Source organism: Sturnira hondurensis, unplaced genomic scaffold (genome assembly GCF_014824575.4).
Source record: "Sturnira hondurensis isolate 20B ecotype Veracruz unplaced genomic scaffold, ASM1482457v3 Scaffold0017436, whole genome shotgun sequence".
Lineage (NCBI taxonomy): Eukaryota > Metazoa > Chordata > Mammalia > Chiroptera > Phyllostomidae > Sturnira > Sturnira hondurensis.
In genome coordinates this window covers 12805267-12833041 of record NW_028090067.1, presented here as the reverse complement: position 1 = coordinate 12833041, position 27775 = coordinate 12805267, and the positions used below count along the sequence as shown (strand labels likewise).

At 42.6% G+C, this 27775-nt stretch overlaps 1 protein-coding gene across 1 annotated transcript; it reads right to left on the bottom strand.

The window, feature by feature from the left end:
• Positions 1 to 700: 700 nt before the first annotated feature.
• On the bottom strand, positions 701 to 26830 carry PWP1 (PWP1 homolog, endonuclein). The gene is made up of 15 exons (XM_037068077.1): positions 26633 to 26830; positions 24308 to 24366; positions 24023 to 24207; positions 22445 to 22530; positions 22244 to 22340; positions 13162 to 13272; positions 12273 to 12403; positions 11240 to 11301; positions 7122 to 7218; positions 6518 to 6579; positions 5229 to 5340; positions 3300 to 3390; positions 3090 to 3211; positions 2069 to 2174; positions 701 to 1233 (listed from the first exon to the last, which is right to left on the bottom strand). Exons 1-15 carry the CDS (start codon positions 26702 to 26704, stop codon positions 1124 to 1126), a joined length of 1503 nt encoding a protein of 500 aa, XP_036923972.1. The 5' UTR covers positions 26705 to 26830; the 3' UTR covers positions 701 to 1123.
• Between the last annotated feature and the right edge of the window lie 945 nt (positions 26831 to 27775).

Genomic DNA, 27775 nt, shown 5'->3' with positions numbered 1-27775 from the left:
AAGAAAAGCTAAAATAAATTACTAAGACTTGTTTTGTGGCATACCACAACCTCTGCTGGAGAATTTTCCATGTGTGCTTGAGAAGAATGTGTAGTCCATTCTTTGGGGCAGAATGTTCTGTATGTCAGCTCCACCCAGTCTAATGAGCTGTTTAAGGCCACCTTTTTTTTTTTAAATTTGTCTGCATGAAGGACCTAGCCATTGGTGAAAGTGGAGTATTAAAGTCCCCTTCTGTTATCGTATTGCTATTTCTCTCCTTAGGTCTATTAACATTTGCTTATATATTTATGTGCTATGCTGGGTGCACAAAACTTACGAATATTACATCCTCTTGTTGGACTGACACAGAATGTCTCTTCTCCTTGATAACACTGAATGCCTTGTCAGGGAATAAAAAGGCATACCACTTTTTTTTAAGAGGTTTAAAATTTATTTTTAGAGAGAGGGTAAAGGAGGGAGACGGCGGGGGTGGGGAGGTGGGACACTGATTGGTTGCCTGTTGCATGCACCCAACTGAGGATCTGGCCTGTAACCCAAGCATGTGCTCTGACCAGGAATCAAATCAGCAACCTTTTGGTTGACAAGCCAGAGCTCAATCCCCTGAGCTATACCAGCCAGGGCACCACTTTTAATTTAGTTAGCGAACAGCAGCACCGAGAACACTTCTAAGTCAGGAGTATTAGCTGGAGAGCAGTCAGTCTGCAAAGTGCACCCTCTGGGGCCCCTGCCTCTGTCTGGGGCCTGCTGGGCAGCCCTGGCCAAGCCACAACCCTCCCTCGCCTGGGTTTACCCATCTGTTATGATTACAGGATCTTCCTCTTTTTAACAATTCTAGAAATTACTAGGTATTTTACAAATTCAGATGGCCTGTGACAGATGAGATATTTAAGCAATTGTTTTTTAAAAAACCTCTTTTATTGCCCTTTCCAAGGAGACCTGCAACAGGAACCCTGCACACTGAACGGCAGGCAGAGACCGGCCCTGCTTTACTGCTGCCGCACTGCAGGGAGGGTGCTGGGGAGTCGGAAATGCATCTGGTCTCTGTCTCTACACACGGAACACTTGGGGCCGGCTTCTTAAAACTGAGTTAAGGTAAATGACACAGGCGATTGTGTGACCGTCATTAAGACTCCATTGGTGTTTCTGAGTGCCTGCTCCCAAAAGGGCCACTAATAGAGGAGTTTCTTGTATTACCAAGAACAAGCCTCTCTCGTCTTCCAAATGCTTCATTTACTAAAACACAAATAAATAGGTCAGAAATTACCAGATCAGCAAAGTAAGACTATAATATAAAAAGACTAAAATGTATAAATGAGCAGTTTCTTTACCCTAGGGTAGAAATATTATTTATGGAAATATATTTAACACTTAGTAAATGGAATAGTATGTGACCAACTCAGAAGGTAATGTTCTGAATGAGCTGAATCATGTTTTAAATCGGTCTACTTTTTTTAGTATATTCTTTACCTTATCCTGGAATTACCTAATCTACCTTGATAACAAATTTCTCATCCATTATAACAATGACTCCATCACTTTACTGTTCTACTCCTGAGAGTTCCTATTTTCTTTCTTTCATCTGTCTGTGTATCATGTATACATAGAACTCTTTCGGATTTAGGACTCATTTTCTACACGGGAGGGAAAATTTAGGAATCAGATAGTACGGCTCCATTTCACGGGACAAACCAGACTACCTCAACAAAATAAATAATCAGCCAGTTTTCAACTGGAGGAAACAGTTGAAAAAGGCAGTTTTATTCACACTGGAAAGGGGAGGCCTGTTCTTTGAGACCATGCTGCATTTCCTTCCAGCCTTCCCATTAAATCTTTCAATTTCAAAATTTAAATTTTGTCATAAATATATACTTTTAAATGACCTACATTTAAAGTATGAAGATAAAATTATTTGTGAACATAAGTATTTCCAAATTACATCTGATCCTATTTCCTAAGCAAATTACTCTACGGATGAACATGAGCCAACTTTGCTATCTACCTAATGTATCTGAGCCACACGTTGTGTTAAAGAACTCATTCAGAAAAAGCAGGAAATGAGGACTCTTACCTGAAGAGACTGTGCTTATATCCCAGACCCGAAGCCCTTCTTTTTGACCTCCAAAGGCATAAATAAATGGAAAATCAGGACAACAGGCAGAACAGAAGAGAACTCCCTGAGAGACGAGGACAGGAGGTCAGTGCTTTCCGTCTCTATGAGAAGCCTCATGTAGATCCCTCCCCCTTTCTACAACAACCCTGAATGGTTGCTCAAAACCAACTCCCCAGTGTCTCTTTCATGCCTCCTGCAAAGGCAGTTCACAGTCAAGTTGAAAAGAACATTACAACAACAGGAAGCCAGGCAAGTTCAGCTTGATGGGTATCCTGAGGATGTGTGTACAGTGAGCACATTTGGGTCTCTTATCTCCACTGTCATTCTGTCTGTTACGGATTACTTAATAAACCTAAATGGCTAGTTATTTTTAATTCTTTTAAAGCGATGATGGTAATATAAAAATTCCTGGCCTACCTTTCCACAGACATTTACACACACATACATGTATTTGAGACAGCTGCACAGTGTCTGCAGACACAGTACTCCATGTCTGCAATTTCATTTATGTAACTCTCAGTGCCTGGCATATATTAGGTGTGCAATAAATACTTGCTGAAAGAATTATTTCTAAATTTTCTGAGAGCCACTACATAGTAATTGATTTTAGTGTGATCAGAACTAGTTATGCAAAGAGGTGGTACACTAACCCAAAGAGCTATGGTGTCCTAAAGGTTCAAGATTTCCAGGAATGGTAATGATTTTAGGGTACAAAAATGAGGCCATTCCTCCAGTGCCTTAGAAAACCTTCTCCCATACCTCTTGTTCTGACCAAACACGTGTTAATCACATAAGCTGGAAAAAGAACCAGACCGTAACTGATTTTCTCTCAAACTATCCTAAGTCATAAAATTCTCACCTAATTTGGCTAAGATCAAAGTGAACTTCCCCAACAAACCCATATTTAATGCAGTGATTCCTAGAGAAAGACAAACAAGGCAGGTCAGAAGCAGAAAACAAAGACGCCCAGGGATCTCACCATCTTCATGTCCCTGGAGTGCACCAGACTTGGCCTGTCTCCCAGGATGTCCCAGATCTTCACATACTTGTCTGCTGATGCAGTCACAAGACAGCCCTTGATCTGGCTGCTGAGATCTAGACCTACAGGAAGATTGGTTCAGAGACACTGAAATACAGATTTACTTCATAATAATTTAATAGAAACGAAAGAAACACTATTCTTGCTCACCAGAGATTTCATCATTGTGTGCATTAAGTGTAAAAATTGGCTTATCTGAACGCGCATCCAAATTATATACAAAGCCATCATCTGTACTGGCCTGGAAAGAGTAAAAGATAAGCAAGACTGTGCTATATGACAATAAATTTTAACAATGGATAAACAGTACAAATTATAGTGAAAATCAGCCACATACCTGACTCACTTGAGGGGCTTTATTGAAAGTTAATGTGGACAGAAGGAATTTATTTACCGAGTTTGCTCTTCCATGGACTGATCCAGCAGACAGCCTGTTAGGCAGCTGGGTTTGAGGGGGGAGGCGTGAGAGGGGCGTGGACTAGGGTTAGAGAGGTGAAAACAGAGTGGTGGTCACACCCGTGGGAACAGAGGGGACGCACCCTGGGAATGCAGAATTAGAAGAGCAGTGGCTGAGGACAGAGGCCTGGAGAGCATGGCCACTTAAGGGTCAGGCTGAGGACGAGCTCACAGAGGAATCAAAGAGGGAGGAGGGGATAACGAAGAGTGTCAGGGAAGCCAAGGATTAAACAGGGCTTCTGGAGACATGATCAATGCTGCTAATGTTTTGCTGGAGTCAATCAAGTAAGGACTGAAAAGTAGATTGCAGTGGGTTGTGACACTTACAAGATAAAAAGACTTAGGCCCTAACTGTAGTGGCTCAGTAGACTGAGCATTGGCCTGTGAACCAAGGGGTCCCCGCTTGGATTCCCAGTCAGAGCCCATGCCTGGTTTGTGAGCCAGGTCCCCAGTAGGGGGCATGCAAGAGGCAACCACACATTGATGATTCTCTCCCTCCCTTCCTCCCCGACCCCCCACCCCCCCGGTCTAAAAATAAAGTCTTAAAAACAACAAAAAGAAACAGACCTAGTTAAGGATGAGAGAGACAGACTTAAGCCTATATACTGGCGAAAAGCCACAGTCAGTACAAGAAAAAGGGAGGGGTAAAAGGACAACTGATGTAGTTGTGAAGACTGGACTGTGGGTGGGGGTCAAAAACAAGAGGGAGGAGCTCTCACCCTCTGAGATGAAACCACTTAATTTTGATCACTTCCCATTTTGCCTACATATTTGTGATTTGAGTGCTGACGACCATTTATTAGCAAATAACCTCAGGAAATGTGAGTGCTGGACTGTTGAAAGCTAAAGCACACACAACACTCAGATGCAGCCGAGGCTCCACTCCTGATGTGGCGTCAGGTGGCTCAGCTGGGAACTGCACGCACCTCTGTGCACAGAGAGCTGAGAGTCAGTGTTCTCAGAATCACTGCTTCAGGAACCCCTCTGAAACTGGCCTTATTTTAAGAAAACTGTTTTATAAAGAACTCTTTCCTTCATTTACAAAGCACTACACATTTACTTTAGAAAAATTAGGAAATACACAGATGTGTCACAATTCCTTTAATTACTTGTCCCTTCTGAATGAAAGCTGGGATTTCCTCTCTCCATGGATTGCGGTGTCAATGGAATAGCTGGAAACAACACAGAAAACTGCCATCCCTCACACAGTGAGGGTATTTACAGAAAGACCCTACACTTCTGTCCTACCTGGGAGGCAGTGATATTAAACAGGCTAGTGTTCCCATTATTGGACTTCCACATAAGTACTAGGACTTAAAATTTAAAAAATATAAAAGAATATTAACCATGTTAAGTATTAAAAAAACAACAAAACAATGAAAATATAATGTGTCAAACTTTGGAATAGTTGGAAAATAGAAAAATCATTTACATGTTTACTATTTTTTGTGGCTGATCCACACTGTTCCGTTGTTGAAAAATACCTTTCTTTTTTTACCTTAAAATCCAAATACTTCACATTATTAATATGGAAAAGGCTTTTCAGAAAGTCTGTCTACAATGGAGTTAAAGAAAATAAGTATTAGTAACCTGGGTAACCAGCATGGTAATATGCAGTCTTACCAAAAAATGACAAGGTGAAAAGTGATTCCAAGTCAGCCTCTCAATCTGCCCACTGAATCGCCACATGCGGTGGCTTTCATCTGGACTTCGGCAATCGTACAAAGCCACTGACCTGCGCACGTAAAGGCAGAATGAGTTCCAACTCTCCAGCATGTTTTCAGTCTACTTTCAATGCCATGGTAATAAAACACTGTGAAGTCAGGGTCTAATAATTTAAAGCCTGCTTTGAGGTTCCAAAATATAGTAGAAAAGATGAGCTTTCACTAATTGGTGGACTCTACCACTTGAAGGGACTGGTGACTGTGGATGTCCTAGTGACCTTGACCTTCTCCAGGTCGAATCCTCCCCTTACAGGATGAATGGTCTCTCTTTCCAAAGGCCAGGACAGTTTCTAATTCCCCTTCCTTAGTGGTGCTCAGGGCTGGACACCCATGCCTCGGTCACATATACTCTCCACAGCAGGGTACCATACTGGGGTAACCAATGGATACTTTTCCAATTTTGTGTGAATCCCAACTAAAAACGTGAACATATCACTCTTTGAAATGACAAGGAATCAAAATAAAGACCAGGTCTCTGTTTCTACTAGCTATCTTTCCCGTTCGCCAGACCCAGTCTGTGTAAAGCAGCACGTGTGTCCGGAAACTCCCCTGTAGCAGACTAGTGGGGCCAGTTCTTCACTTCTCCCTGCATCCATGACCTCTGTCAGTGATGTGGGAGTTCTTCCCATAAAAGGCAGGTTCACTTCTCACTCCATGAGCTCTGTGTTAGCCAAGAGATACAGGTACTAGTTCTCAGCCTAGGTCTCAAGAGGCCTTGGCATCCCTGCTTGAGCTTTCAACCTCACCAAGACCGAGCCCGCTGGTCCCAGGAGGATACGAAACACGAGGAGAGCGCCAAGTCACCACGGCCTAGCCTAAACAAACCAAGGCCAGCAGAGCTACCAGTAGAATACAGAATAGATTGACTCGACCTTGCAGAGTCATGAAATAAAAGTTTATTGCTTCAAGCCACTGAATTTTGAGATGGTTTGTTTTGCAGCAATGGTTAACTCATAAACCCTCTAAAAATCAAAGTAGTTGCTAATTATGAGCTACATTAGTATGACAGAACCATAGTCCCTTGCAGAGTGAAAGGACAACTGATATAAGGACAAATGAGTATACTAAAGATTTAAACATATGGCTGCCTCAGTACTACATTTTCTGAGCACCAATGAGAGTGAATTCTTTCTGAATTAGTTCAAGAGGATAAAAACAGTAGCAATAATTCCTGAGAGGCTTTCTTACTTATCATATGAGCCAGAAATCAGAGTCTGTGCTTCAAATGGATGAAACTGAAGAGTCTGGACCTAAAGTGAAGAAACATAAATGAACAGATCTGCTTGTCTGGCAAGAGTCAGTTTGGCAGTATGTTTCTCTTTGAAATGTAGTATTATCTAAAGGAACATAAGTGAACTGTATGATCAAAAGGACAAAACATATTTCTAGGTAAATGTTGACACTTAAGACATAATACAGCATGCCTCAAATTGTGTTTACTGAAATATTTATGTGCCTGAAATATTAATGTATTAAGAAACAAGGCAAGAGGTCAGCGGTGTCCGGCCGACAGTCCATGCTCCCGAGGCCCCACACCATGTTTTTAGGAGCCTTTGTGAAGGTGTTATAAAGCACCGATGTTCCCAGGCACTTCACCTTTCTACACCTGTTTCTGCAGCTTTTGAGATGGGGAATTATAACCATTACATGGGGCTCTGTAAAGGATCCAAGGAGACAGAATGTCGAAGTGCTATGCGATTCAGAAAAGTCTATATACAAATACTAGGGGTTATCTGGAACCAGTGTTTGTCTCAGGTCTTTCAGAACCCCTCCCCCCACTAACCCATCCTACCTTGTCTGTGTGCACAGCAAGGCTGGCTGCTGGTTTCCCCAAGGCCATGTCCCACAGAATTACAGTGTTGTCAGCTGATGCACTTGCCAGCACATTTCTGAGAAAGGAGGAAATAAGGCAATCTTTTGAAGGTCAAGAGCATTAAATGTAAGAATTCCATTTACAGTAGCATAAAAAATACTTTGGAATAAATTTAATAAATGAAAAAAAAAAACCTGAGACGTGTCAGAAACAAGATAGATTAAGAAAGAAATAATATCTAAATTAACAGGAAGATATTCCATGTTCATGGGCTAGAAGATGATGTTAAGACAGAAACACTGCCATCTACAGACAGACCTACAGACTAAACCAATCCCTTTCAAAATCCAGCCGACATTTTTGCAGAAAACTGACAAGCTGGATTTAAAATTCCTATGGAAATACAAGAGGTCCAAAATAGCCAAAATAACTCTGAAAGGAGAGCAAAGCTGAATAAAGTCAGTTTCTGATTTCCAAACTGCCTGAGAAGCTACGGGGTAATCCTAACAACTCGGTGCTGGCATCCGAGCAACAGAGCAGAAGGAAGAGACAGTCTACGGGAAAAGAGGTAGGTGCCCCTGACTCAAGGGTCAGGTATTGCATGTTTGAAAAATTACTGTGGCACAGTGTCGCGGCACAGTGGTTGAAAATCGCCGATCCAGACTCTGTGAAGATTGTCAACCAAATAATGGAAAGAAATAAATTAGAAGACGGGCAAAGGATCTGAATAGATATTTCTCTACAGAACATCAAAATGGCCAATGAGCATGTGAAAAGGTGCTCAACACCAACGGTCTTTAGGGGAATGAAATTTCAAAGTGGGACGCCACTTTCTACTCATAGGATGTCTAGAATGAAAAAGACAATACCGAGCGTTACCAAGATGTAGAAAAACTGGAAGTCTCCCACAGTGCACTGGGAATAGCATTGGGAATACAAACAATATAGACACTATACTATATAACCCAGCAATTACACTCTTACACATATACTCAAGAAAATGAAAACATATGTCCATGCAAAAACGTGTTCATGAATGTTTACAACAGCATTAGTCATAAAAAGTAAAGCCACACTAAATGTCTGTGACCTGGTAACAGACACACAAAAGGTGGCACATCCACAGGAGGGAATACTTGCCAGTGACGAAAAGAGGCGCTACAACACACGACAGCAGAGATGGACCCTGAACACATTATGCTAAGTGACAGAAGTCAGACACAGATGCCCACGGACTGCGTGATCCATCTCTAAGAAATGTCCAGAACAGGCAAATCCACAGACCGGACTGGCGGGGGCCAAGGGCGGGAGGGACAGGACAATGAGCAGTGACTGCTAATGCATGTGGACTGCTTTTTGGAGTGATAAAAATCTGGAATTAGCTGGTGGTGATGGTTGCACAACTTTGTGAATATACTAAAAACCACAGAATTGTACGATCTGAGTATTTATATCAATTTTAAAAAGCATTAAATACTATTAATAGGAAAAGTTCAGTAGTTTACCTTTTAGGGGTCAAGTGCTAATAATGTAGTTTTATAACACAGTGAAGCCCAGAAAACCTGAAATTAACTCTTGGTGTTGCCACTTCCTGCCTGTGAGACTCCGAAGCAAGTCCCACTTCCCTGCCTGCCAAGCAGAACGACACAGCCCACCCAGCTCAAAGGGCCGCACACACTGAATGACAGAGGCAGCAGACCCCTGATGAGTGCTGGAAGGCCTTGGCATGTCAGAGATTCAATGTTAAATTCCCAATAACCAGTTTATTTATATACAGTGCCCGCCAACAGAAAAGTTAAAATTTCACACTACATTTTTCATCCTACTTCAAAAACATCTGAGGTTCTTCCCACATTAAATTTTTAAAAAATATTTTATTTATTTTTGGAGTGCGGGGAAGGGACAGAGAAAGATCAATGTGTGGTTGCCTCTTGCGTGCCCCGCCACTGGGGATCTGGCCTGCAACCCAGGCAGGTGCCCTGACCAGGAATCGAACCAGCAATCCTTTGGTTTGCAGGCTGGTGCTCAATCCACTGAACCACATCAGCCAGGGCTAAAGTTCTTATTGTATGAAGTTTAAAACCAAATGAAGCTTGAAAATAAACAATTAGAAAAAACCTCCCAAACTTCTGGATACTACACTCCAAGAATACTCCAACAAGAGTGTGAATTAGCAGAGAACATGCACTTCATTCCTAGAAGCATTTTACCAGAAACCAAGGTCCTCACAGGTACCAAGGCCAACGTGCTATTTCTCACCGTAATCCCAAGCTCTCTGCACCACAGTATGGGAAGTACTTCACAGCACTCGGCACCTTTTCAGTAAGGAAAGGGGAACGCAGAGTCCAGAGCAAAGCCGAGAAAGAAGAGTTAAGGAACAAAGAACCGCATGGCACTGGAATCAGACACGAGTGCAGATGGAGCGGGACAGTGCCGACAAGGGTCTAAATGAAACCAGGGAGCTGAGGCCAGGAAAGCAATCGATGAATCAGTGGGAATCCTGATAGGGGTTCCATTACGGACGACCTCTCTGTTACTCAAGGTAACAGCTGCTGTAAGAACTGACAGCTGCTGTAAGAACTGAGTGTACGTAATGAGTGTGACAGTTCAGATTTGTAGAAAAGAGTGGTTTCCTGAAAGCCTGGCACACTCACTATTAGATCTCTTATTTATCTGCCACGTAGTCAGGTCCAGGCCCAATTCTGACAAAGCCCTAACAACCGCTTTAGCCTGGCGGCATCAGACTCACCTGTGGAAGCTTACAGACAAAACCAAACCAAACCAAACCACCCCAGCAGGTCCTGGGCCCCTGCTCTAGATCCACTGACTCAATCTTAGGGACTTGGGCCCAGGAACTCATCCTGAAGGTTACCCAGAAGATTCTAATTTGCAGCTAAGTTTGGGAAATACTAACCAAAACAACTTTCTCAGGTCCATTTCCCCAAATGGCTGTAACGCTGAAGTCTGAACACAAACAAGAAGGCAGGACATCCTTTGGCAAACTGGCACTCTGAGATCCTCAGAATACAATTACAAAGTGTCCAGTGTCATGAAATGCTCAGTAAATGTGTCTTGGGGAATCCAGTTTGTTCTTACCCCGCACGTAAGCGGCACTCAACCTAATACTTGCCTTTCCTGCCTCCCCTCAAACCCACGGAGCTATGAGGAAAATGGCTTTGGGGATGACAGTTGTTAAAGGGTCGGTACAGCCTCTGTGGATGCCACGTGCAGAAGAATGCAGACTCATGCCACATACAAAGTTCTCTCAAAATGGACCAAGGACCTAAGAGCTAAAACTATAAAACTCTAGGGGGAAAAGCTCCATGACAATGAATTTGGCAATAATTTCTTGGATGTAACACAAAAAGCACAAGCAACAAAAGTAAAAATAAATTGGACTACACAAAATTAAAAATTTTGTGCAAAGGACACCATCAACAGTTAAAGGCAACCCACTGAGTGGGGGAAAATATTTGTAAACCTGATAAGGGATTAATACCTAAGAATATATTAAAAACTACAACTCAATAACAAAAACGCAAACAACCCAATTTAAAATGGGCAAAGAACTTAATCAGCATTTTCCCAAAGAAGACATACAAATGGCCAATAAACACTTGAAGTGGCTCAGTACCACTATCATTACGGAAACGCAAATCAAAACCACAAAGAAGTGCCCCTTCACAACCTTAAGGATGGCCACAGAAAGCAAAACAGAAACAAAAGGAACAAGCCTCAGCAAGAGTGTGGAGAAACTTGAACCCTGTGAGACTGGAAAGGGTGCAACTGCTGCGGAAAACAGTGCTGCGGTTCTGCAAAAAGGTAAAAGCAGAACTATGACCCAGCAGTTTCACTTCTGAGCACATTTATTCAAAAGACCTGAAAGCGGAGACTCTTATGCATACTTGTACACCCACGCTGTTCACGTCTGTGTGAATGACGGCAACATTATTTATACAAGACCCAGAAGCAACGAAAGTGTGCGCTGCAGGAAAGAAAAGAGACACAGACAAAAAGACCCCCAAGGCACAACACCAGCATGAGGTCAAATCACAGCGGTCACGGTATGACAAATTTGCAGGGTTCATTGTCTTTACCTGATCAGCTTATTCCAAGAAAGGTCCAGGACAGCATCGGTATGCCCTTCTGCTGAAGAACTCTGTAATGATTGTTTAATTTTACTACTTTGTGTATTAAATTCCTCCCCAAATAAAAACGATGTTAATTTGAAAGATTCTCTAAATCTTAAGATTACGGCACTAACCTTTTTTTTTAAATTCTCAATTGAGGATATGTTTATTGATTTTGAAAGAAAGAGAGAGAGAGAGAAACATTGACCAGTTGGCTTAAGTATGCACCCCCACTGGGGATCGAACCCACCACCTTTTGGTGTACGGGGTGATGTTCCAACCAACTGCGCCACCTGACCAGGATTTACTGTTCTGATCTTAAGAAAATCTGAAAACTAAGAAAAGGAAACATCTCATCTTCCTGTTACTTTAGAGAGCAATAATAAATATTTTTAGAGAAGAAACTATAGTTGTTCTTAATCGACGTGCTATAATTCTAGAAATCAACTCCCCTCGGCAAAACTTATAAAGCTGGAGGAATTAATACATAGATATTTAGAATTCGACATAGTCAAGGTTAAACAGCAAATTTTTTAAAGATTTTATTTATTTATCTCTAGAGGGGAAGGGAAGGAGAGAGGGAGACAAACGTCAGTGTATGGTTGCCTCTCATGTGTCCCACTGGGAATCGAACCACGATCCTTTGGTTCACAGGCCCGCACTCAATCCACTGAGCTACACCAGCCAGGGCTTAAACAGGAATTTTTTAAAAGTTCATTATCAAGCATAATAGTTTGAATAGTTACTATAAATGAAGTACCTGAGAGTAAATTGGTTTGTATAAGGATGAATAAGGTATCAACAGGTTTTATGAAGAAATCAATTTTTCCTTTGATGGGCATTTTGAAACTAAAAACTGTCACTTTCTAACTATCTGGACTGTTCAACTAGACACCAAAAGTGTATAACTGAAAAGGTGTGTGACCTTGTCCCTCTTCCCTCTAACGCCAGGACACTTATCTGTTTGTCACCGAGTTTAAATATCTATTAACTTGCTTACCTTTTTTCCTTTCTTTTTCTTCTTTTTGGAGAGCTTACTTCCAAGTGTGAAGACTGGCTCTAAAGAGTCCACTATGTCAAGGTCCCACACTTCAATAACAGGGGTCATGTTGCCTACAGCAATGTAATTTCCTACGGGAGGAAACGATGTGTTTATGACTTGTAATGTAATTACTGCTGCTGAAACACACAACCCTGCAGAGTGAACTGAGCAACGGCTCAGCGCGGTTTCTCTAACTCGGCTGCATACACATCCCGAGTGCTGTTAACATGCAGATTCTATCCAGCAGGTCTCGGGTGCGGCCCATGGCTGCCTTTCTAACCAGCCCTGATGCCAGTGCTGGGCGTCTGGGCTCTCAGGCCAGTCTGAGTGACAAGGGCCCAGTCCTTGGGCCCAGGGTCCTCACTCAGCTAGCGGGAACAAAAAGCCCTTCTACACTCAAACTGTGAGGATGAGGATCTGATCAATCAGGAACATGAACAAGCTTTGTAAATGAGATGTAAGGTTACAAGTATTCTCAGATTTCACCCATATTAACAGAGCAACCAGTAGTATGAAGCTTTGGCTCAAAAGACTAACATGAGAACTCAATTCTCTCTTCATTTTGGTTTTAATTGGTGTTTTCTGAAAAGGGTCATGCCCCTAAATTCTAGCTGATAACACCAGACACATCATGCCACTTTACACGGGGTTTTTATGAGCCCATCACACAGTTCTATGCCCAAATGCTTTCAGGCCCTGTTCTTCTGCCTGTGTAAAGTATGGATACATACAGGTCCAAAACAACTATGTGATTACATTTTAACAGTAATTCTGAAAACATTCATACAGACGCACAAAGAACACACAGGACTGGGAACCACCGTGCAATCTTAAGCTTTCCAATTACCAGTAGAATCGTCTGGGCTAGGATCGAAATTCAGCCACTCCACACTAAGAGGGTACGCAGACAGCAGTATGTCATGGTGTACGTAAAAAGAATCTTCTTCTTGATTATAAACTGCAAAGATTGAGAAAAGAGACTTTAATGCACCAGAATAAGAAATCACATCCCATGCAAAAGAACACACTCCCTGTTAAACCTGCAGGCGGCACCTGCTTGAAAGGAAACACACCTGATGGCACGAAAGGAGATTCCCAAGCTGTTACCACTAGGCAGAACGTCTGCACGTCTCACAGACTGCCATCGCCTGGGGTGCCCCGGCTGGGAACAAGAACGCTGACAGAGGATTGCTGTCGGCCTGGATACACCATCTGCACCTCACCAGCTGACATGGTCCCATCTTCCGGGTCACCCGTTACACAAAATAAACACTGACACAGTTTCCATAAGGAATACAGCATACGTTGCAGAATGGCATTTCAGCCAATGACAGACCACATGAGACTGTAATGGAGGGGAAGAATTCCTATCACCCAGTGATGTCGGAGCTGCACATACGCTGCAGTGCATGCGCTTCCCACGTCTGTGGTGATGCTGGTGTAAACAAACCCACTGCTCTGCCGGCCGTGTAAAACCAGTGCATACGCTATACACAGTGCATATGACTATGATCACCTTAATGACCATGTTACTGGCTTATGTACTTACTGTACTTTTTACCGTTACTCTTTCTGCTTACTACAAACCTCTGATGTAAAACGGTATGCTCTGTTAACCTGGCAGCAGCCTCATATGTTTCTGGTTTACGGCATCTCTTCCTCCTGTGCTTGATTTAATTTCACGGTGTTCTGTTCAGTGACGTGTTGTGCAGGCTTGCAGCCTAGGAGCAACAGGCTCGGCCTTGGCTTGTGACGTGCACTCTGCGATGTCTGTACGACAAAATCGCCCGATGATGCATTTCTCAGAACATATGCCCCCATTAAGCAGGGCATGACTGTAATTATTTTATCTTTTAAAGATTTATCTGATTATGAGTTGAGAAAGAACAAATGAAACACAGGAGGACTAAAGAGTGATACATATATTTAGAAATCTAAATGCTTGGCAAAATTACTTATTTAATATTGAAAAAAAGTTCATGCCCTGACTTGTGTGGCTCGGTGAGCTGTTCACTGTCCTGCAAACCAAAAGGTCGCTGGTTTGATTAAGGTCACCGGTTTGATTCTCGGCCAGGGCACATGCCTGAGTTGCAGGCCGGATCCCAGTTGGGGGTGTACCACCAATCAATGTTTCTCAATCACAGAGATGTTCCTATCTCTCCCTTCTTCATTCTAAAAATAAATAAAATCTTAAAGCAAAAACACTGTTAAACTCAATGACTAAGAAGTCTTAAAAATTACATAGTGAAACACTGATTAACTACAGCCCACATAGTCAGAAATTTCCGATAGGAGCAAGAAGATGGCGTCGGAGTAGGACAGAGCAATTCCATTTCCCGTACACATGGGAGAAAACCCTGGCTGATGTACACAGAACAGTGCAAACAGCCAACAGTTCCCCAGCACATATGAAAATAAGAGACCAGAAATTAGACACTGAAAAACCAAACGATAAGGAGATAGCTGCAGGGCAGTACGGTCTCGGGACCGGAGCAAAGACAGGAGTAGCAGTGGCCTGGGCTGGCGCCTGGCGCTTCTACCAGAGACTCTTGGGAGCTCCGGGCCTGCTGAAGGGTCCTTGGTAGAGAGCTGGGTCATCAGCTCCCTCCCTCCCCGGCCAAGCAAGGTTGGGCACCGGAGAGACCTGTTTGCTCGAGTCTGCAGAGAGGGTACCAAGGACAAAGGGCCATGATCAACCATGGAGTCTGTGGTCGCCGGCCCAGGAGAATTGAGAGGCGCAGTGTTGGGCTCTGACTCCGATAGTCACCGGTCTGGCTGGGGGATTAGGCTGTGCTGAGAGGCAGGCTTTCTTGAGAAAGTTTTTGGAAAGTAAACTGAAGGATTCTCCTGCAACAGCCACTTGGCCTGCTCTCCACCCAGCCTGGCAGAGATCCAGAGATTGGGCGGAAGCCCTTGCGTTCCCCCACAGAACCGGGAAGGGTCCTGGCCAGATCCCTCGGGACCCAGGCAGCCTGGCTGGCGCATGCGCACACCCCATCCCAGCCCACAGTGATGAACCCCGGGGAAAGTGCTCTGAAGAGGACGTAGATCCCCTTCATGGGGCGCTGGGGAGAGGTGCCAGGTTAGCTCTTGGGAGAGTCCTTGCAGAAAGACCAAATTGCCCCTCAGCCTGCTGTGAGGCAGAGAAAAGAAAAACCGGTTTGGCCAGTTTGAAACCAACAAGAGATTTTTTTTAAGTAATCTTTTCTCTTTCTAATTTTATTATTGTTTTATCTTCCAATACTTTTTTCCTCTTTTCTTCTTTCCTGTTTTATTCCTTCTTCCTTTCTTTCCAAACTTATCGCTTCTTCCTCCCTTCTCCTGCTTTTTTTTCTCTTTTACCCACAAGTGACACAAACAACTTGGAACTGAGAAAAGACCAGAGTTGGACCCAAAGAGGGGGCATCCCAACAGCAGAGACAGAGAGACAAATTTCACTTTGCTATAGCAGAGAAGCCACAAGCTGCTGCATATTTGTATTACTATTTTTTCATTGTTCTCACTTCTTTTATATTTTAATAGTATCTTTGTACTCCTCCTCTTTCTGTATAGGCTTCTTTGCCTTGGCTGGTTATATTGTTATCATTTGACAGGTTTCCCGTTTTCTCCTCCACAGTGTATCGCCAATTTTCTACACTTCACACCACTTGTTTTTGTTTAGACAACTACCCAAAGTTCTAAACCCCCATTCATGTTATCCAGATCACATAGAGTCTGTCATGATCGTTGCTCTAATATTATTGTAAATAATAGCTGTTCTATACAACTGTACATACTTCACAACACATCTCCTGGATCTTAGCCCACTTCAGTTTCCAGAACTCTATTACTATAGTGGTTAACTCTATTCTCTCACACACTACACCTATTTACTATCCTTTACTCTCACCTTACTTCAGAATCTGACCTCCTGCAACCTCACTGCTTTCTAGATCCAACTCACAAGCCTTCCCTCCCCAACAAGAGTCTTATATTCTGTCCATCCTTTCTTAAAAGTGGCAAGTTGGGTTGAAGATCACGGTTAACATTTACACATAGCCTAAAGATCTTCTACCTCTTCTCTACTGGCTGTGACTGTAAATATCACAGAATACTCTCCTGCCGTCATAAATCATTTTGCCTTCCTCTCCAACTGATCACACACACACACACAAAAAGAGTAGGTGGAAGTGGAGAACAGCAGGATACCCACTGGAAGAGGAAACCCAAAAATGAACCACCAACAGATAACAACAGAAGAAGGTGAAGGAGGGAATGGAAACCACATAAACCTCAATCCAAGACCTATCTGGAAATACAACTAAATAGTGGAGAAACCTACCCAGTATAAACAACTGAACAAGAGCAAAAGGGAATCCTCAAAACCTTGTACAGATGGAAGAACTAGCTTCAACACAACCTGCGCTCACCAGTACAACAAATTAAAACAGGTGGTGGACAGAGGGACCATCAGTTAACCAGCTGGAGGGAAGGACCCACAAAAGAAAGACCCCAAAACAACCAAAACCCAAAGACAAACACAGAGCCAATGTAAAGGGCAGCCCAAGACCAGTGACCTGGGAAGATCAAGGAGACTACACCACCAAAGCTCACAGGTATTATACCACAGAAGTTCGCACCATAAACCCAAGAAGCCAGAACAAATCAATTTAAGAAGCTGAAGCTAACAAGAAGGGTCTCTCAAACAATGGGAAGACAAACAATCCCCAAATGAAAGAAAAGGTAGAAGCCTCAGAAAGAGTGTTAGATGAAATACAGGAAAGTCAACTATCAGATATTGAATTCAAAGCACTGGTTATCAGGAAATTCAGAAAGCTCACAATGAGCTACTAGAAACTACAGGGGAGCTACAATGAACTCACTACAAACTATATCAACATAAAAAGGAAACAAACCATCAGCAAGGCCCAAGAGGAAATGAAGAATACAATTTCTGAACTGAAGAACACAGTGGAAGGAATCAACAGCAGGATCGATGAAGCAGAAGATCAGATCAGTGAGTTGGAGGACAAAGTAGAAAAAACACCCAGAAAGAGCAAGAAAAGGAAAAGAGGCTCAGAAAGAATGAAGAGGGATTAAGAGAAATGCAAGACAATATGAAATGTAATAATATCCAAATAATAGGGATAACAGAAGGAGAAGAACAACAACAAGAGATAGAAACCTATTTGAAAAAGTAATGAGAGAAAACTTCCCTAATTTGATAAGAGAAAAGTCACACAAATCCCGGAATCACAGTCCCAATCAAGAGGAACCCAAAGAGGTCCGCTTCAAGACACATAATCAAAATGGCAAAATTCCAAGATAAAGAGAGAATCTTAAAGGCAGCAAGGGAGAAAAAGGAAGTAACATATAAAGGAGCCCCAAATAAGGTTAGCAGCTGACTTCTCAATGGAAATGCTCCAAGCCATAAGAGAATGGCAAGAAATATTCCAAGTAATGAGAACCAGAGGCCTGCAACCAAGGCTACTTTATCTAGCAAGGCTCCCAATTAAGATAGAAGGCCAAATAAAGAGCTTCCAAGACAAAAGAAGTCTAAAAAAATACGTCTCCACCAAACCAGCTCTGCAAGAGATGCTAAAAGGACTGCTTTAAGGAAAGGAAGGAAAAGAGAGAGACAGGAACACAGGTACAAAAATGGCAATGAATAAGTACCTATCAATAATAACCTTAAACGTAAATGGATTAAATGCTCCAATCAAAAAGACACAGAATAGCTGAATGGATTAGAAAGCATGACCCACACATATGCTGCCTACAAGAGACCCACCTCAGGACAAATGACCATCACAGACTAAAAGTGAAGGGCTGGAAACAAATTTTCCAAGCAAACGGACAGAAAAAAAAGCTGGGGTAGCAATTCTCATATCAGACAAAATAGACTTCAAAAAAAAGGGCCATAAAGAGTGACCCAGAAGGTCACTTCATAATACTCAAGGGAAGAATCCACCAAGAAGACATAAGCATCGTAAATATATATGCACCCAACATAGGAGCACCCAAATATATAAAAAAAATCTTAGAGGACTTCAAGAAAAATATTGACAGCAACACAATTATAGTAGGGGATTTTAACACCTCACTATCAAAAATGGACAGATCTTCCAAACAAAATATCAACAAAGATATTGTGGCACTGAACAATGCCGCAGATGAAATGGACTTAACTGATAAATATATATAGCTCTTCATCCCAAAGAAGCTAAATACACATTCTTTTCAAATGCACACGGAACATTTTTAAAAAATAGACCACGTGAGCCCTGGCTGGTGTAGCTCAGTGGATTGAGCGTGGGCCTGCGAATCACACAATCGTGGTTCGATTCCCAGTCAGGGAACATGCCTGGGTTGCAGGCCAGTTCCCAGTGGGGGACTCACGAGAGGCAACCATACACTGATATTTCTCTCCCTCTCTCCTTCCCTTCCCCTCTAAAGATAAATAAATAAAATCTTAAAAAAAAAAAAGACCACGTGATAGGACACAAAACAAGCCTCAACAAATTCAAGAAAATTGAAATCATACCAACCATTTTCTCCCACCACAAGGGACTGAAACTGGAAACCAACCCCAAAGGAAAAAACCCAAAACACCCAAAATCACGGAGATTGAATAGCATGCTATTAAACAATGAATGGGTCAAGAATGAAATTAGGGAGGAAATCAGAAAGTTTCTGGAAACAAATGAAAATGAACTCACAACAATCCAAAACCTATGGGACACAGTGAAGGCAGTCCTGAGGGGGAAGTTCACAGCAATACAGGACTACTTAAAAAACATAAACATTTCAAACAACCTAACCCTACACCTACAAGAACTGGAGGAACAACAACAAAGACAGCCCAGAACATGTAGAAGGAAGGAAATAACCAAGATCAGAGCAGAATTAAATGACATAGAGACTAAAAGCACAATTCTAAGGATCAATGAATCCAGGAATTGATTTTTTGAAAAGATAAACAAAATCGACAAGCCTTTAAGTAGGCTCATCAAGAAGAGAGAGGACCCAGATAAACACAATCAGAAATGAAAGAGGAGAGATTACAACTGACACCACAGAAATAGAAGGGATTGTAAGAAATTACTATGAAGAACTGTATGCCAAGAAATTTGAAAACCTAGGTGAAATGGACAAATTTCTAGAAAAATATGATCTTCCAAAACTCAATGAAGAAGCAGAAAGCCTGAACAGACCAATAACAGCAGATGAAATTGAAGCAATAATCAAAAAACTCCTGACACACAAAAGCCCTGGACCAGATGGTTTCACAGAATTCTACAAAGCATTTAAGGAAGAGCTAACCCCTATTCTTCACAGACTATTCAAAAAAATCCAAAATGATGGAGGACTCCCAAACTTTTTATGAAGCCAGCATCATCCTAATTCCAAAACCAGATAGAGACACAACAAAGAAAGAAAACTTTAGGCCAATATCACTGATGAACATAGATGTTAAAATCCTCAACAAAATATTGGCAAATCGCATCCAACAATACATCAAAAAGATCATACACCACGACCAAGTGGGATTCATCCCAGGGATGCAAGGATGGTTCAATATCCGCAAATCAGTAAATGTAATACACCACATAAACAAAAGCAAAGACAAAAAAATTACATCATCATATTGATAGATGTGGACAAAGCTTTTGATAAGGTACAAAACCCATTTATGATAAAGGCACTCGGCAAAGTGGGAATAGAGGGAGCATTCCTCAATATAATAAAGGCCATATATGAGAGACCTACAGCCAACATCATACTCAACGGGCAAAAACTATAATCTTATCCACTAAGATCAGGAACAAGACAAGGTTGCCCACTTTCACCACTTCTATTCAATATAGTATTGGAAGTTCTAGCCACAGCGATCAGACAAGAAAAGGAAATAAAAGGCATCCAAATTGGAAAGGAGGAAAAAAAATGGCACTGTTTGTAGATGACATGTTAGTGTACATGGAAAATCCTATAGACTCTACCCCAAAACTGCTCAACCTAATAAATGAATTTGGCAAAACAGTGGGATACAAAGTTAATATCCAGAAATCAAAGTCATTTTTGTATACTAACAATGAAACAGCAGAAGCAGAAATCAAGAAAAAAATCCCATTCAATATAGCAAAAAGAAAAATAAAATATCTGGGAATAAACCTAACCAAGGAGGTAAAAGACCTGTTTACAGAAAACTACACAACACTTAAGAAAGAAATCAAAGAAGACACAAACAAATGGAAACATATACCGTGTTCATGGACTGGAAGAATTAACATCATCAAAATGTCCATACTACCCAAAGCAATTTACAGATTCAATGCAATACTTATCAAAGTACCAATGGCATATTCCACAGACATAGAACAACCACTTCAAAAATTTAAATGGAACCATAAATGACCCCGAATAGCAGCTGCAATTTTGAGAAAGAAGAACAAAGTATAAGGGATCACAATACCTGATACCAAACTGTATTACCAGACCACCGTAATCAAAACAGCTTGGTACTGGCATAAAAACAGGCACACAGACCAATAAACAGAACAGAGAGCCCAGAAATAAACCCAAGTTTCTAGGGGCAATTAACATTTGACAAAGGGGGCAGTAACATAAAATGGAGTAAAACTAGCCTCTTCAACAAATGATGTTGGGAGAACTGGATAGCTATGTACAAAAAAATGAAACCTGAGCACCAACTTACACCATACACCAAAATAAATTCAAGGTGGATAAAAGACTTAAATATAAGACGTGACACCATTAAAGTCCTAGAGGAGAACATTGGCAGGAAAATCTCAGGTATTTCACGCAGAAACATTTTTACTGATATGTCCCCTAGAACAAAGGACATAAAGGAAAGAATAAACGAACGGGATCTCATCAAAATAAAAAGCTCCTGCATGGCTAAAGAAAACAGTATTAAGATAAAAAGAGAACCAACTGTTTGGGAAAACATATTTGCCAATGATACCTCAGACAAAGGTTTAATCTCCAAAATATACAAAGAACTTACACGACTCTACTCTAAGAAGACAAGCAACCCAATTAAAAAATGGGCAAAGGACTTGAATACACACTTCTCCAAGGAGAACAGACATTTCTCCAAGGAGGACACAGAGGATCCAGAGACACATGAAAAGATGCTCAATATCGCTAGCTATCAGAGAGATGCAAATTAAAACCACAATGAGATACCACTTTACACCAGTTAGAATGGCCATCATAAACAAAGCAATAAACAACAAATGCTGAAGAGGTCGTGGGGAAAAGGGGACCCTAGTTCACTGCTGGTGGGATTGCAGACTGGTACAACCACTATGGAAAACAGTATAGAATTTTCTCAGAAAACTAAGAATGACTATGCCTTTTGACCCAGCAATTCCACTGCTAGTGTTGGGGGAAATTGATAGCTATTTTAAAATACAGCACAGTGCGTAGGGAGTGACTCACTATACAGCAAAGCAATTAGGGGATTGTTTTTACAGCCCGGGTTTTCACAGCCCAGTGATTCGCCATGTTTCTTCTAGCTTATCGTCTACATACCAGAGATCATGCAACGCTCTGCTTTCTGCTCCTGTAAATTGCCTCCTGCTTTCGGTCTGAAGGACGGGCCCTCCCTTACTCTATAAAATAACTCCTTTCCCACTGTTCAAGGCCCAGAATTTGGAAACTGACTCCTCTGGGTCCGCGCGCATGAAATAAACTTCCACTCCGTACACCTGAAAGCGGCTGAGTTGTTTTCTGTAACACTAGGACTGCTAGGCACAATAACCAGGAAGCCTGCAGACTGTGCAGAATTTAACCTTGTAACAACATAAATGAGAGAAGGCAAGATCTGATGCTAACAATTCATAAAAGCAACCATTATGGTTATTATCCTGCTATCACTAAAACAGACCAGAATCTTTTAGCAAGGGCTAAGGTGTGGCACTTACCATGTACTTCTAAATTGCACTGGTCCTGTTCGGCTCTACCACAAACTATGAGATTGTCACTGGGCTTAATCAAGAAATCCTCGCGTTCATACTGCTCCTAAGCGGAGAGACAACGAGTCATGGACCAGCAGCAAACAGATACTCAGTGGGGTTTGTGAAACACTCAGGGAGGAGAGTCAGAAAATCCATGTGAATATTTACCGTATCTTTCAGGGTCACATAAGGGTCTTGATCATTACTCCCATAGACTGTAAGGCCCAGGAGAGATTCACCAAGAGTTTCGGAATCTATAAGAATGCATAAACGGAAATGAATCCAACAGTCATTTTGACAAACTCATTCCTTCTATGCTTCCTTTCTTTAGAGTTAGAGCCCACTGTCTGTTTCATAGCTAACTCTGGGTCACCCACAGTCGGGAAGGGAAAGAGTGGATAATAACAACAGGCATTTAAAACCCATTTATATTTGACCTCGGAATGTGTATCTGACAGTCTTGGAATTCATAATCTTCCAGTAAAAGAGTTAATCAAAATGTGAAACTCCCTTAGAAGATATTTGAATTCTGTTCAGAATCTCTAGCTTGCTCCTTGTAATCATTATGCAAAAGTGCTGGAGAGGCAGCCTGGAGGCTCTGGAACCGAAATTATCCTAAAACACTGGCATCAACACAGAATAGGCAAGAGCTCCCCGGTCAAATAAAATTGAAAAAATGATGGGTTTCACTAAGCTAAATGGGTTTCTTTATTTCCAGATTTCTCAGAACCTCTGATATGCTAATTTGCCTTATGAATCTGAAAGAGGGGTTATTATATATGCCTTTTTCACTAAACTTACCACAAAATGGCATTCTTTTTGCCAGGGTGACACAGAGTTGACCCCAAGTAACACAAAACTCAGGAAAAGGAAGATACTTGTAACTGTCAGGAGAAGCTATTTTAAGGACATAGGACTGATAAGCAACAGACATGGGAACTTCTACGGGATGCAAAGAGACAAAGCAAGTGATCTGCAGGCGCAGAGATTGTTAAGGGGCGTTTGCGAACACCATCCCTTCAGGTTGGTTCCCTTCCTCTCTTTGTATTCCATGGCACTTCGTCCTAGCAGGAGAGTAGCAACCCAGAGTCCAACGGATAAAAAATAGCCTCTGCATCCACTGAAGTACACAGTTGACCCCTGACTTCAGATGGTGTGACTTACAATTTTTCAACTTTCTGATGGCACAAAAGTGATACGCATTCACTAGAAACCAGCTAGGCTAAGTTATGATGTTTGGTAGGTGGATTAAGTCCATTTTTGAATTAAAATACTTTTCAGTTCATGATGGGTGTCCTGGGACATAATCCCAGTGGAGGTTGGGGAGCATGTGTACTAAAACGAAGGCTTCAGAGCCAGATGAGGTTCAAACCAAACCCCACTGTTCTCCCGTTGTGTGACACTGGGAAAGTCACTCATCTTCCTAAGCCTCAGTCTTCTCTTCTGTAAAATGGAGGCAATAATTCCTCTCATTGCAGATGAAGGAAAAATGCGCCACACATTATTATACTCGCTACTTCCAATAAAATAATATACAATACTAATTTTTTAAGGCCTTAGGTCAGTGGGTTAGAGCTTATTTTCTCAGCTAATTTAGGGGACACGCTGTGTGCCCAAGCCTTGAGCCAGATGATGTGGCTGTCATAAAGGACACCAAAACCTCAGAGCAAGCGCTGGAACCCCAGAAGCACAGTCTAATGCACCGTGTTTGTGATTAAACACCAGAACGAGCAAGCGAAGGCTAACCTGGGCCGCCTTCCTCATCGTATCTATCCAACTCGTACTCGGCCAGCTCGTCCTCATCCAGTGCCCTGCCACCCTCTCGGTTGCCGTCCTCCAAGGCCTCCCTTGGTCGTGCCTGGGTACGTGCACTCTGCATGCCATCTTCCGAAGGGTCGCCCGTCTCCTCCTCCTCACTGCCACCTTCTTCTCTATGCCAATAGAAAGAAAACTCACCCAAATGGCACTCTTTAAAAACAAGAGCACTCTGTCATCCTTATTTAAGACAGACATCAACATGCCTAAACTTACTGTAATTTCTCCTTTGCTTCAGCAATGAGACGTTTTACTTCTTCTTTACTAAGCTCTACCTACAAGACAGCAAACAATTTCATTATGATGTAGGTAAAATTTACAGTGATGTAGGTAATCATTGTATTAAAAGAAGTAGAATCTCTGAATTATGAAGTTGCAAATTAATGTAAAATATAACTTTCAGACAAAAAAATCAAACATCAATCCAGACTCTCTAAATTAACATAATTGGGAGTTTTCGGTCCTTGGTCCCAGGTCCTCGGAGCTGCAGCCCCAATCATGAAAATAGGCTCAAACCGACTCCACCTTGCCCAGTCACTACAGCCAGACCAGGTTCTTGCAATTAAGATCCCTTCCTCCCTAAAGCTGTTTAAAAATCAGGTTCAGGCTACTCTTACTCTCTCCAGTCTCACTCAGGAAGGCTGATTTGTATCAACTGCCACCTCCTTTTCTTCCAATTACTCTGACTCCTTCTTTGTCACTTTTCGCCATTTCCCTTTGCCTTGGTCTTCTGCTCTTCTCCCTGTTATCACCAGCAAGTACTCACTCACCGTGCTGGACTTTCCTTGCAAAGCTCATTCATTCTCAAGGCTAAAACTACCACCTTTGCGCTGATTACTCTAAACTTTCCCTTCTATAGCCGTATATTCCAGTTCCCTTTTCCTGACTGCCTATACTCTCCATTTGGACATCCTGTTGAAAACTGAAGTTACTCTCTTTTTCAAAACTGGCACTCCTTCACACAATCGATGCTTCAGTTCCTTTCAGAATACCTGTATCACTACTAACCTGTAAGCTCCTTGAAGACAGAAACCGACTTGTCCTTGTGTGTCTAAGCACACACAGTTCAGTGTTCATATCATGGTAGGGATGCTTGATGACAGGTGATTGATGGATGGATGAATGAACGAATGAACAACCCAATTTACAGCAAAACACCTCTAGCAATCTGGAAATCCTCTTAAGGGGTGACACTCCATTGTTGGATAGCTCCAGAAATTAACCCAAGTTCTTAAATTTAATTAAACAATACTTATTTTTCTAATTTCTCTTAATGACCTGAATTTTCCTGTCTAGTATTTTGTAGAATAAATTCAACCTTTTCTTTCTATAAACTCTTCAAGCAACAGTTCCCAACTTCAGAACCACATCAGAATCACCTGGGAATCTTTTAACAATGTCAGGCTGCACTCCAGACCACAACACCTGGGAGGAGGGCACAGGCTTCAGCACTTCCTGAAGATCTCCAAGTGGTTATAATAAGTATTTGAAAGGCTATTTGGCCCCTTTTAACATCAATCTCTTAGTTCCCTCAATAGTTTTTCATGAGATAATTTCCTATCCCTATTCTGTACTTAGGCATTGAGTGTCTACTGTGAGCCAAACACCAGAAACATTGGTGAATAAAACAGTCTGAGCCCTGAGGAATTTACATCCATTGCTGCTAGTCCAATCCCTCATAACTGTTCATTCCACGTCCGAACCACTTTCACTTCTATCACCCTTCTTATCTGTCGTCACCAGCCCAGTTATGCTACTGGAAAAAAATCACCAAATGGCACTCTGCAATAGCAAGTCCCCTCCCCCTTCCTTCCCTTCTTTCACAGCACTTATTCTCATTAACATACTATATACGCACAGGTCAACTTCACACAGACGGGGCCTTACCCCAAACAATGCCTGGCACGCAGAAAGCGCCTAGTAAGTATCCGTTGAACAACCCACGTAATCTTCATCTCTGCTACCGACCCACTCTCGTCATATGCCACGTTTGCCTCTCATCCTCACTGCCCCTTCAACAGCTCACTTGAATTACTGCAAGAAATTCCTAACTTGACTCCCAGCCTCGGGATATACAGTTTCCACGCCAGTTTTTCTATACCATAGCTCTCATCCTGCTTATTCCTCCGAACGCCGAGCACAGGAATGGAAAGTGGAGTTGCATCTAAGTGCCCCCGATTCCCCTCATCCTGAAACGCACTGGGGTGTGGCTAAAGCTGCGAGGTTGTCAAGAAGGCTTTTTTTTCGGGGGGTGGGATTTCTCAGAGCAACAACCTGCCTCCTTCCAGCCCAGGAGGTCCAAGCGCAAGCGATTTTGGGGTTGGGGATTGTCTGGGGTGGTGGGGAAGGGACCCGGCGCAATCCCAGACTCCCCAGGTCCTCGGAGCTGCAGCCCCAATCACGAAAATAAGGCTCAAACCGACTCCACCTCGCCCAGTCACTACAGCCTGACCAGCGCCGCGTGTCCTGGTCCGGGTTCCCCAGCTAACCCAGGACACTGAAATGGGTCGCTCCCCCGGCCTGTGAACGACCAGGCCTTACCTTGTCCGGCGTCTCTTTGGCCACGCCGCAGCGGACCCAGGCCACGCACGTCACTTGGCGGCTGCGGTTCATAGTCCTCGGCTCAGGAATGCCTCACACCAGAGACTCGGGCCCAGCAGTACTAGGACGCTCGCCGCCTCCTGGCCCCCACGCTCCGGGACGAAAACAGAGAGCGCAAGCGCGGACACTGTTTCCGGCGCCGGCGGCGTCTGACGTCATTTGAAGGCGCCGATGGGAAAAGGAGTAGGACAAAGGTCGGAAGCGGAAGCAGCGGGTCGGGAATTCGCGTGCAGTGTCGTGTATAGGTGTGCCGTGAGTGGGCTTTTTAGGACTGTCCCGCTTGTGATGGTGTCTGCGAGCTTCGTGGAGGCAGTAAATAAAATTGGAGCTTTAGGGATCAGAGGCAGATTTCCTCCGACATTTATTCTGTCTGCAATTTGGTAGACCAAGCTGATAAGTGGTAATTTATGTTTTTTTTTTAAAAGCTGTCTCTAGAATGAATTTGTCACTTCAAAGAGATACTTCTGTAGTTACATTTCCTTATTTCCTTGGATATTACTTTCTCATCTTAAGACATTTAGCACCTATTACAGGCTAAGTGTACGGTAAGTGGTTTAGCAGCAGCAAACACAAAGTGCCTATAACGCGGGAGGCACTGTTGTAAGTGCCTTATGTTAACTTGGTTACTTCTTCCTGTGAGGGAAGTCGTAACTCGCATTTTACTCGTGGGGACACGTTAAATGCCTTTCCTAGGGTCACCCAGCTAGTGAGTGGTGTAGGATATAAACCCAGATACGGTGACTCCAGATATTGATTATAATCTGTGTCATGCTTGTCAGCTAGTCATAGTCATTTATTAAGAATTCTTGAGTGGCTCAGGAATGGAAAGTCTTAGCAACCCAGAAAGATCGGGGTTTTGATCTCTTTCTTGTCTGTGTGACCCTGTCCAGGCCCTTTGCCCTCTCTGAGCTCCATCTGTCTCTCCTACCTCTGAGACAAGCAAGCAGAAGTCAGTGGTTGCTGGGGCAGAGTGGTGGCCGTGATAAACTGGTAGGACGTGGTCTTGCCTAGTTGTACCGTCTGAGGGGCTGTCCACCTGTGGGGTCAGCTTATGGACATTGTTGCAACAAATCCTTCACACGT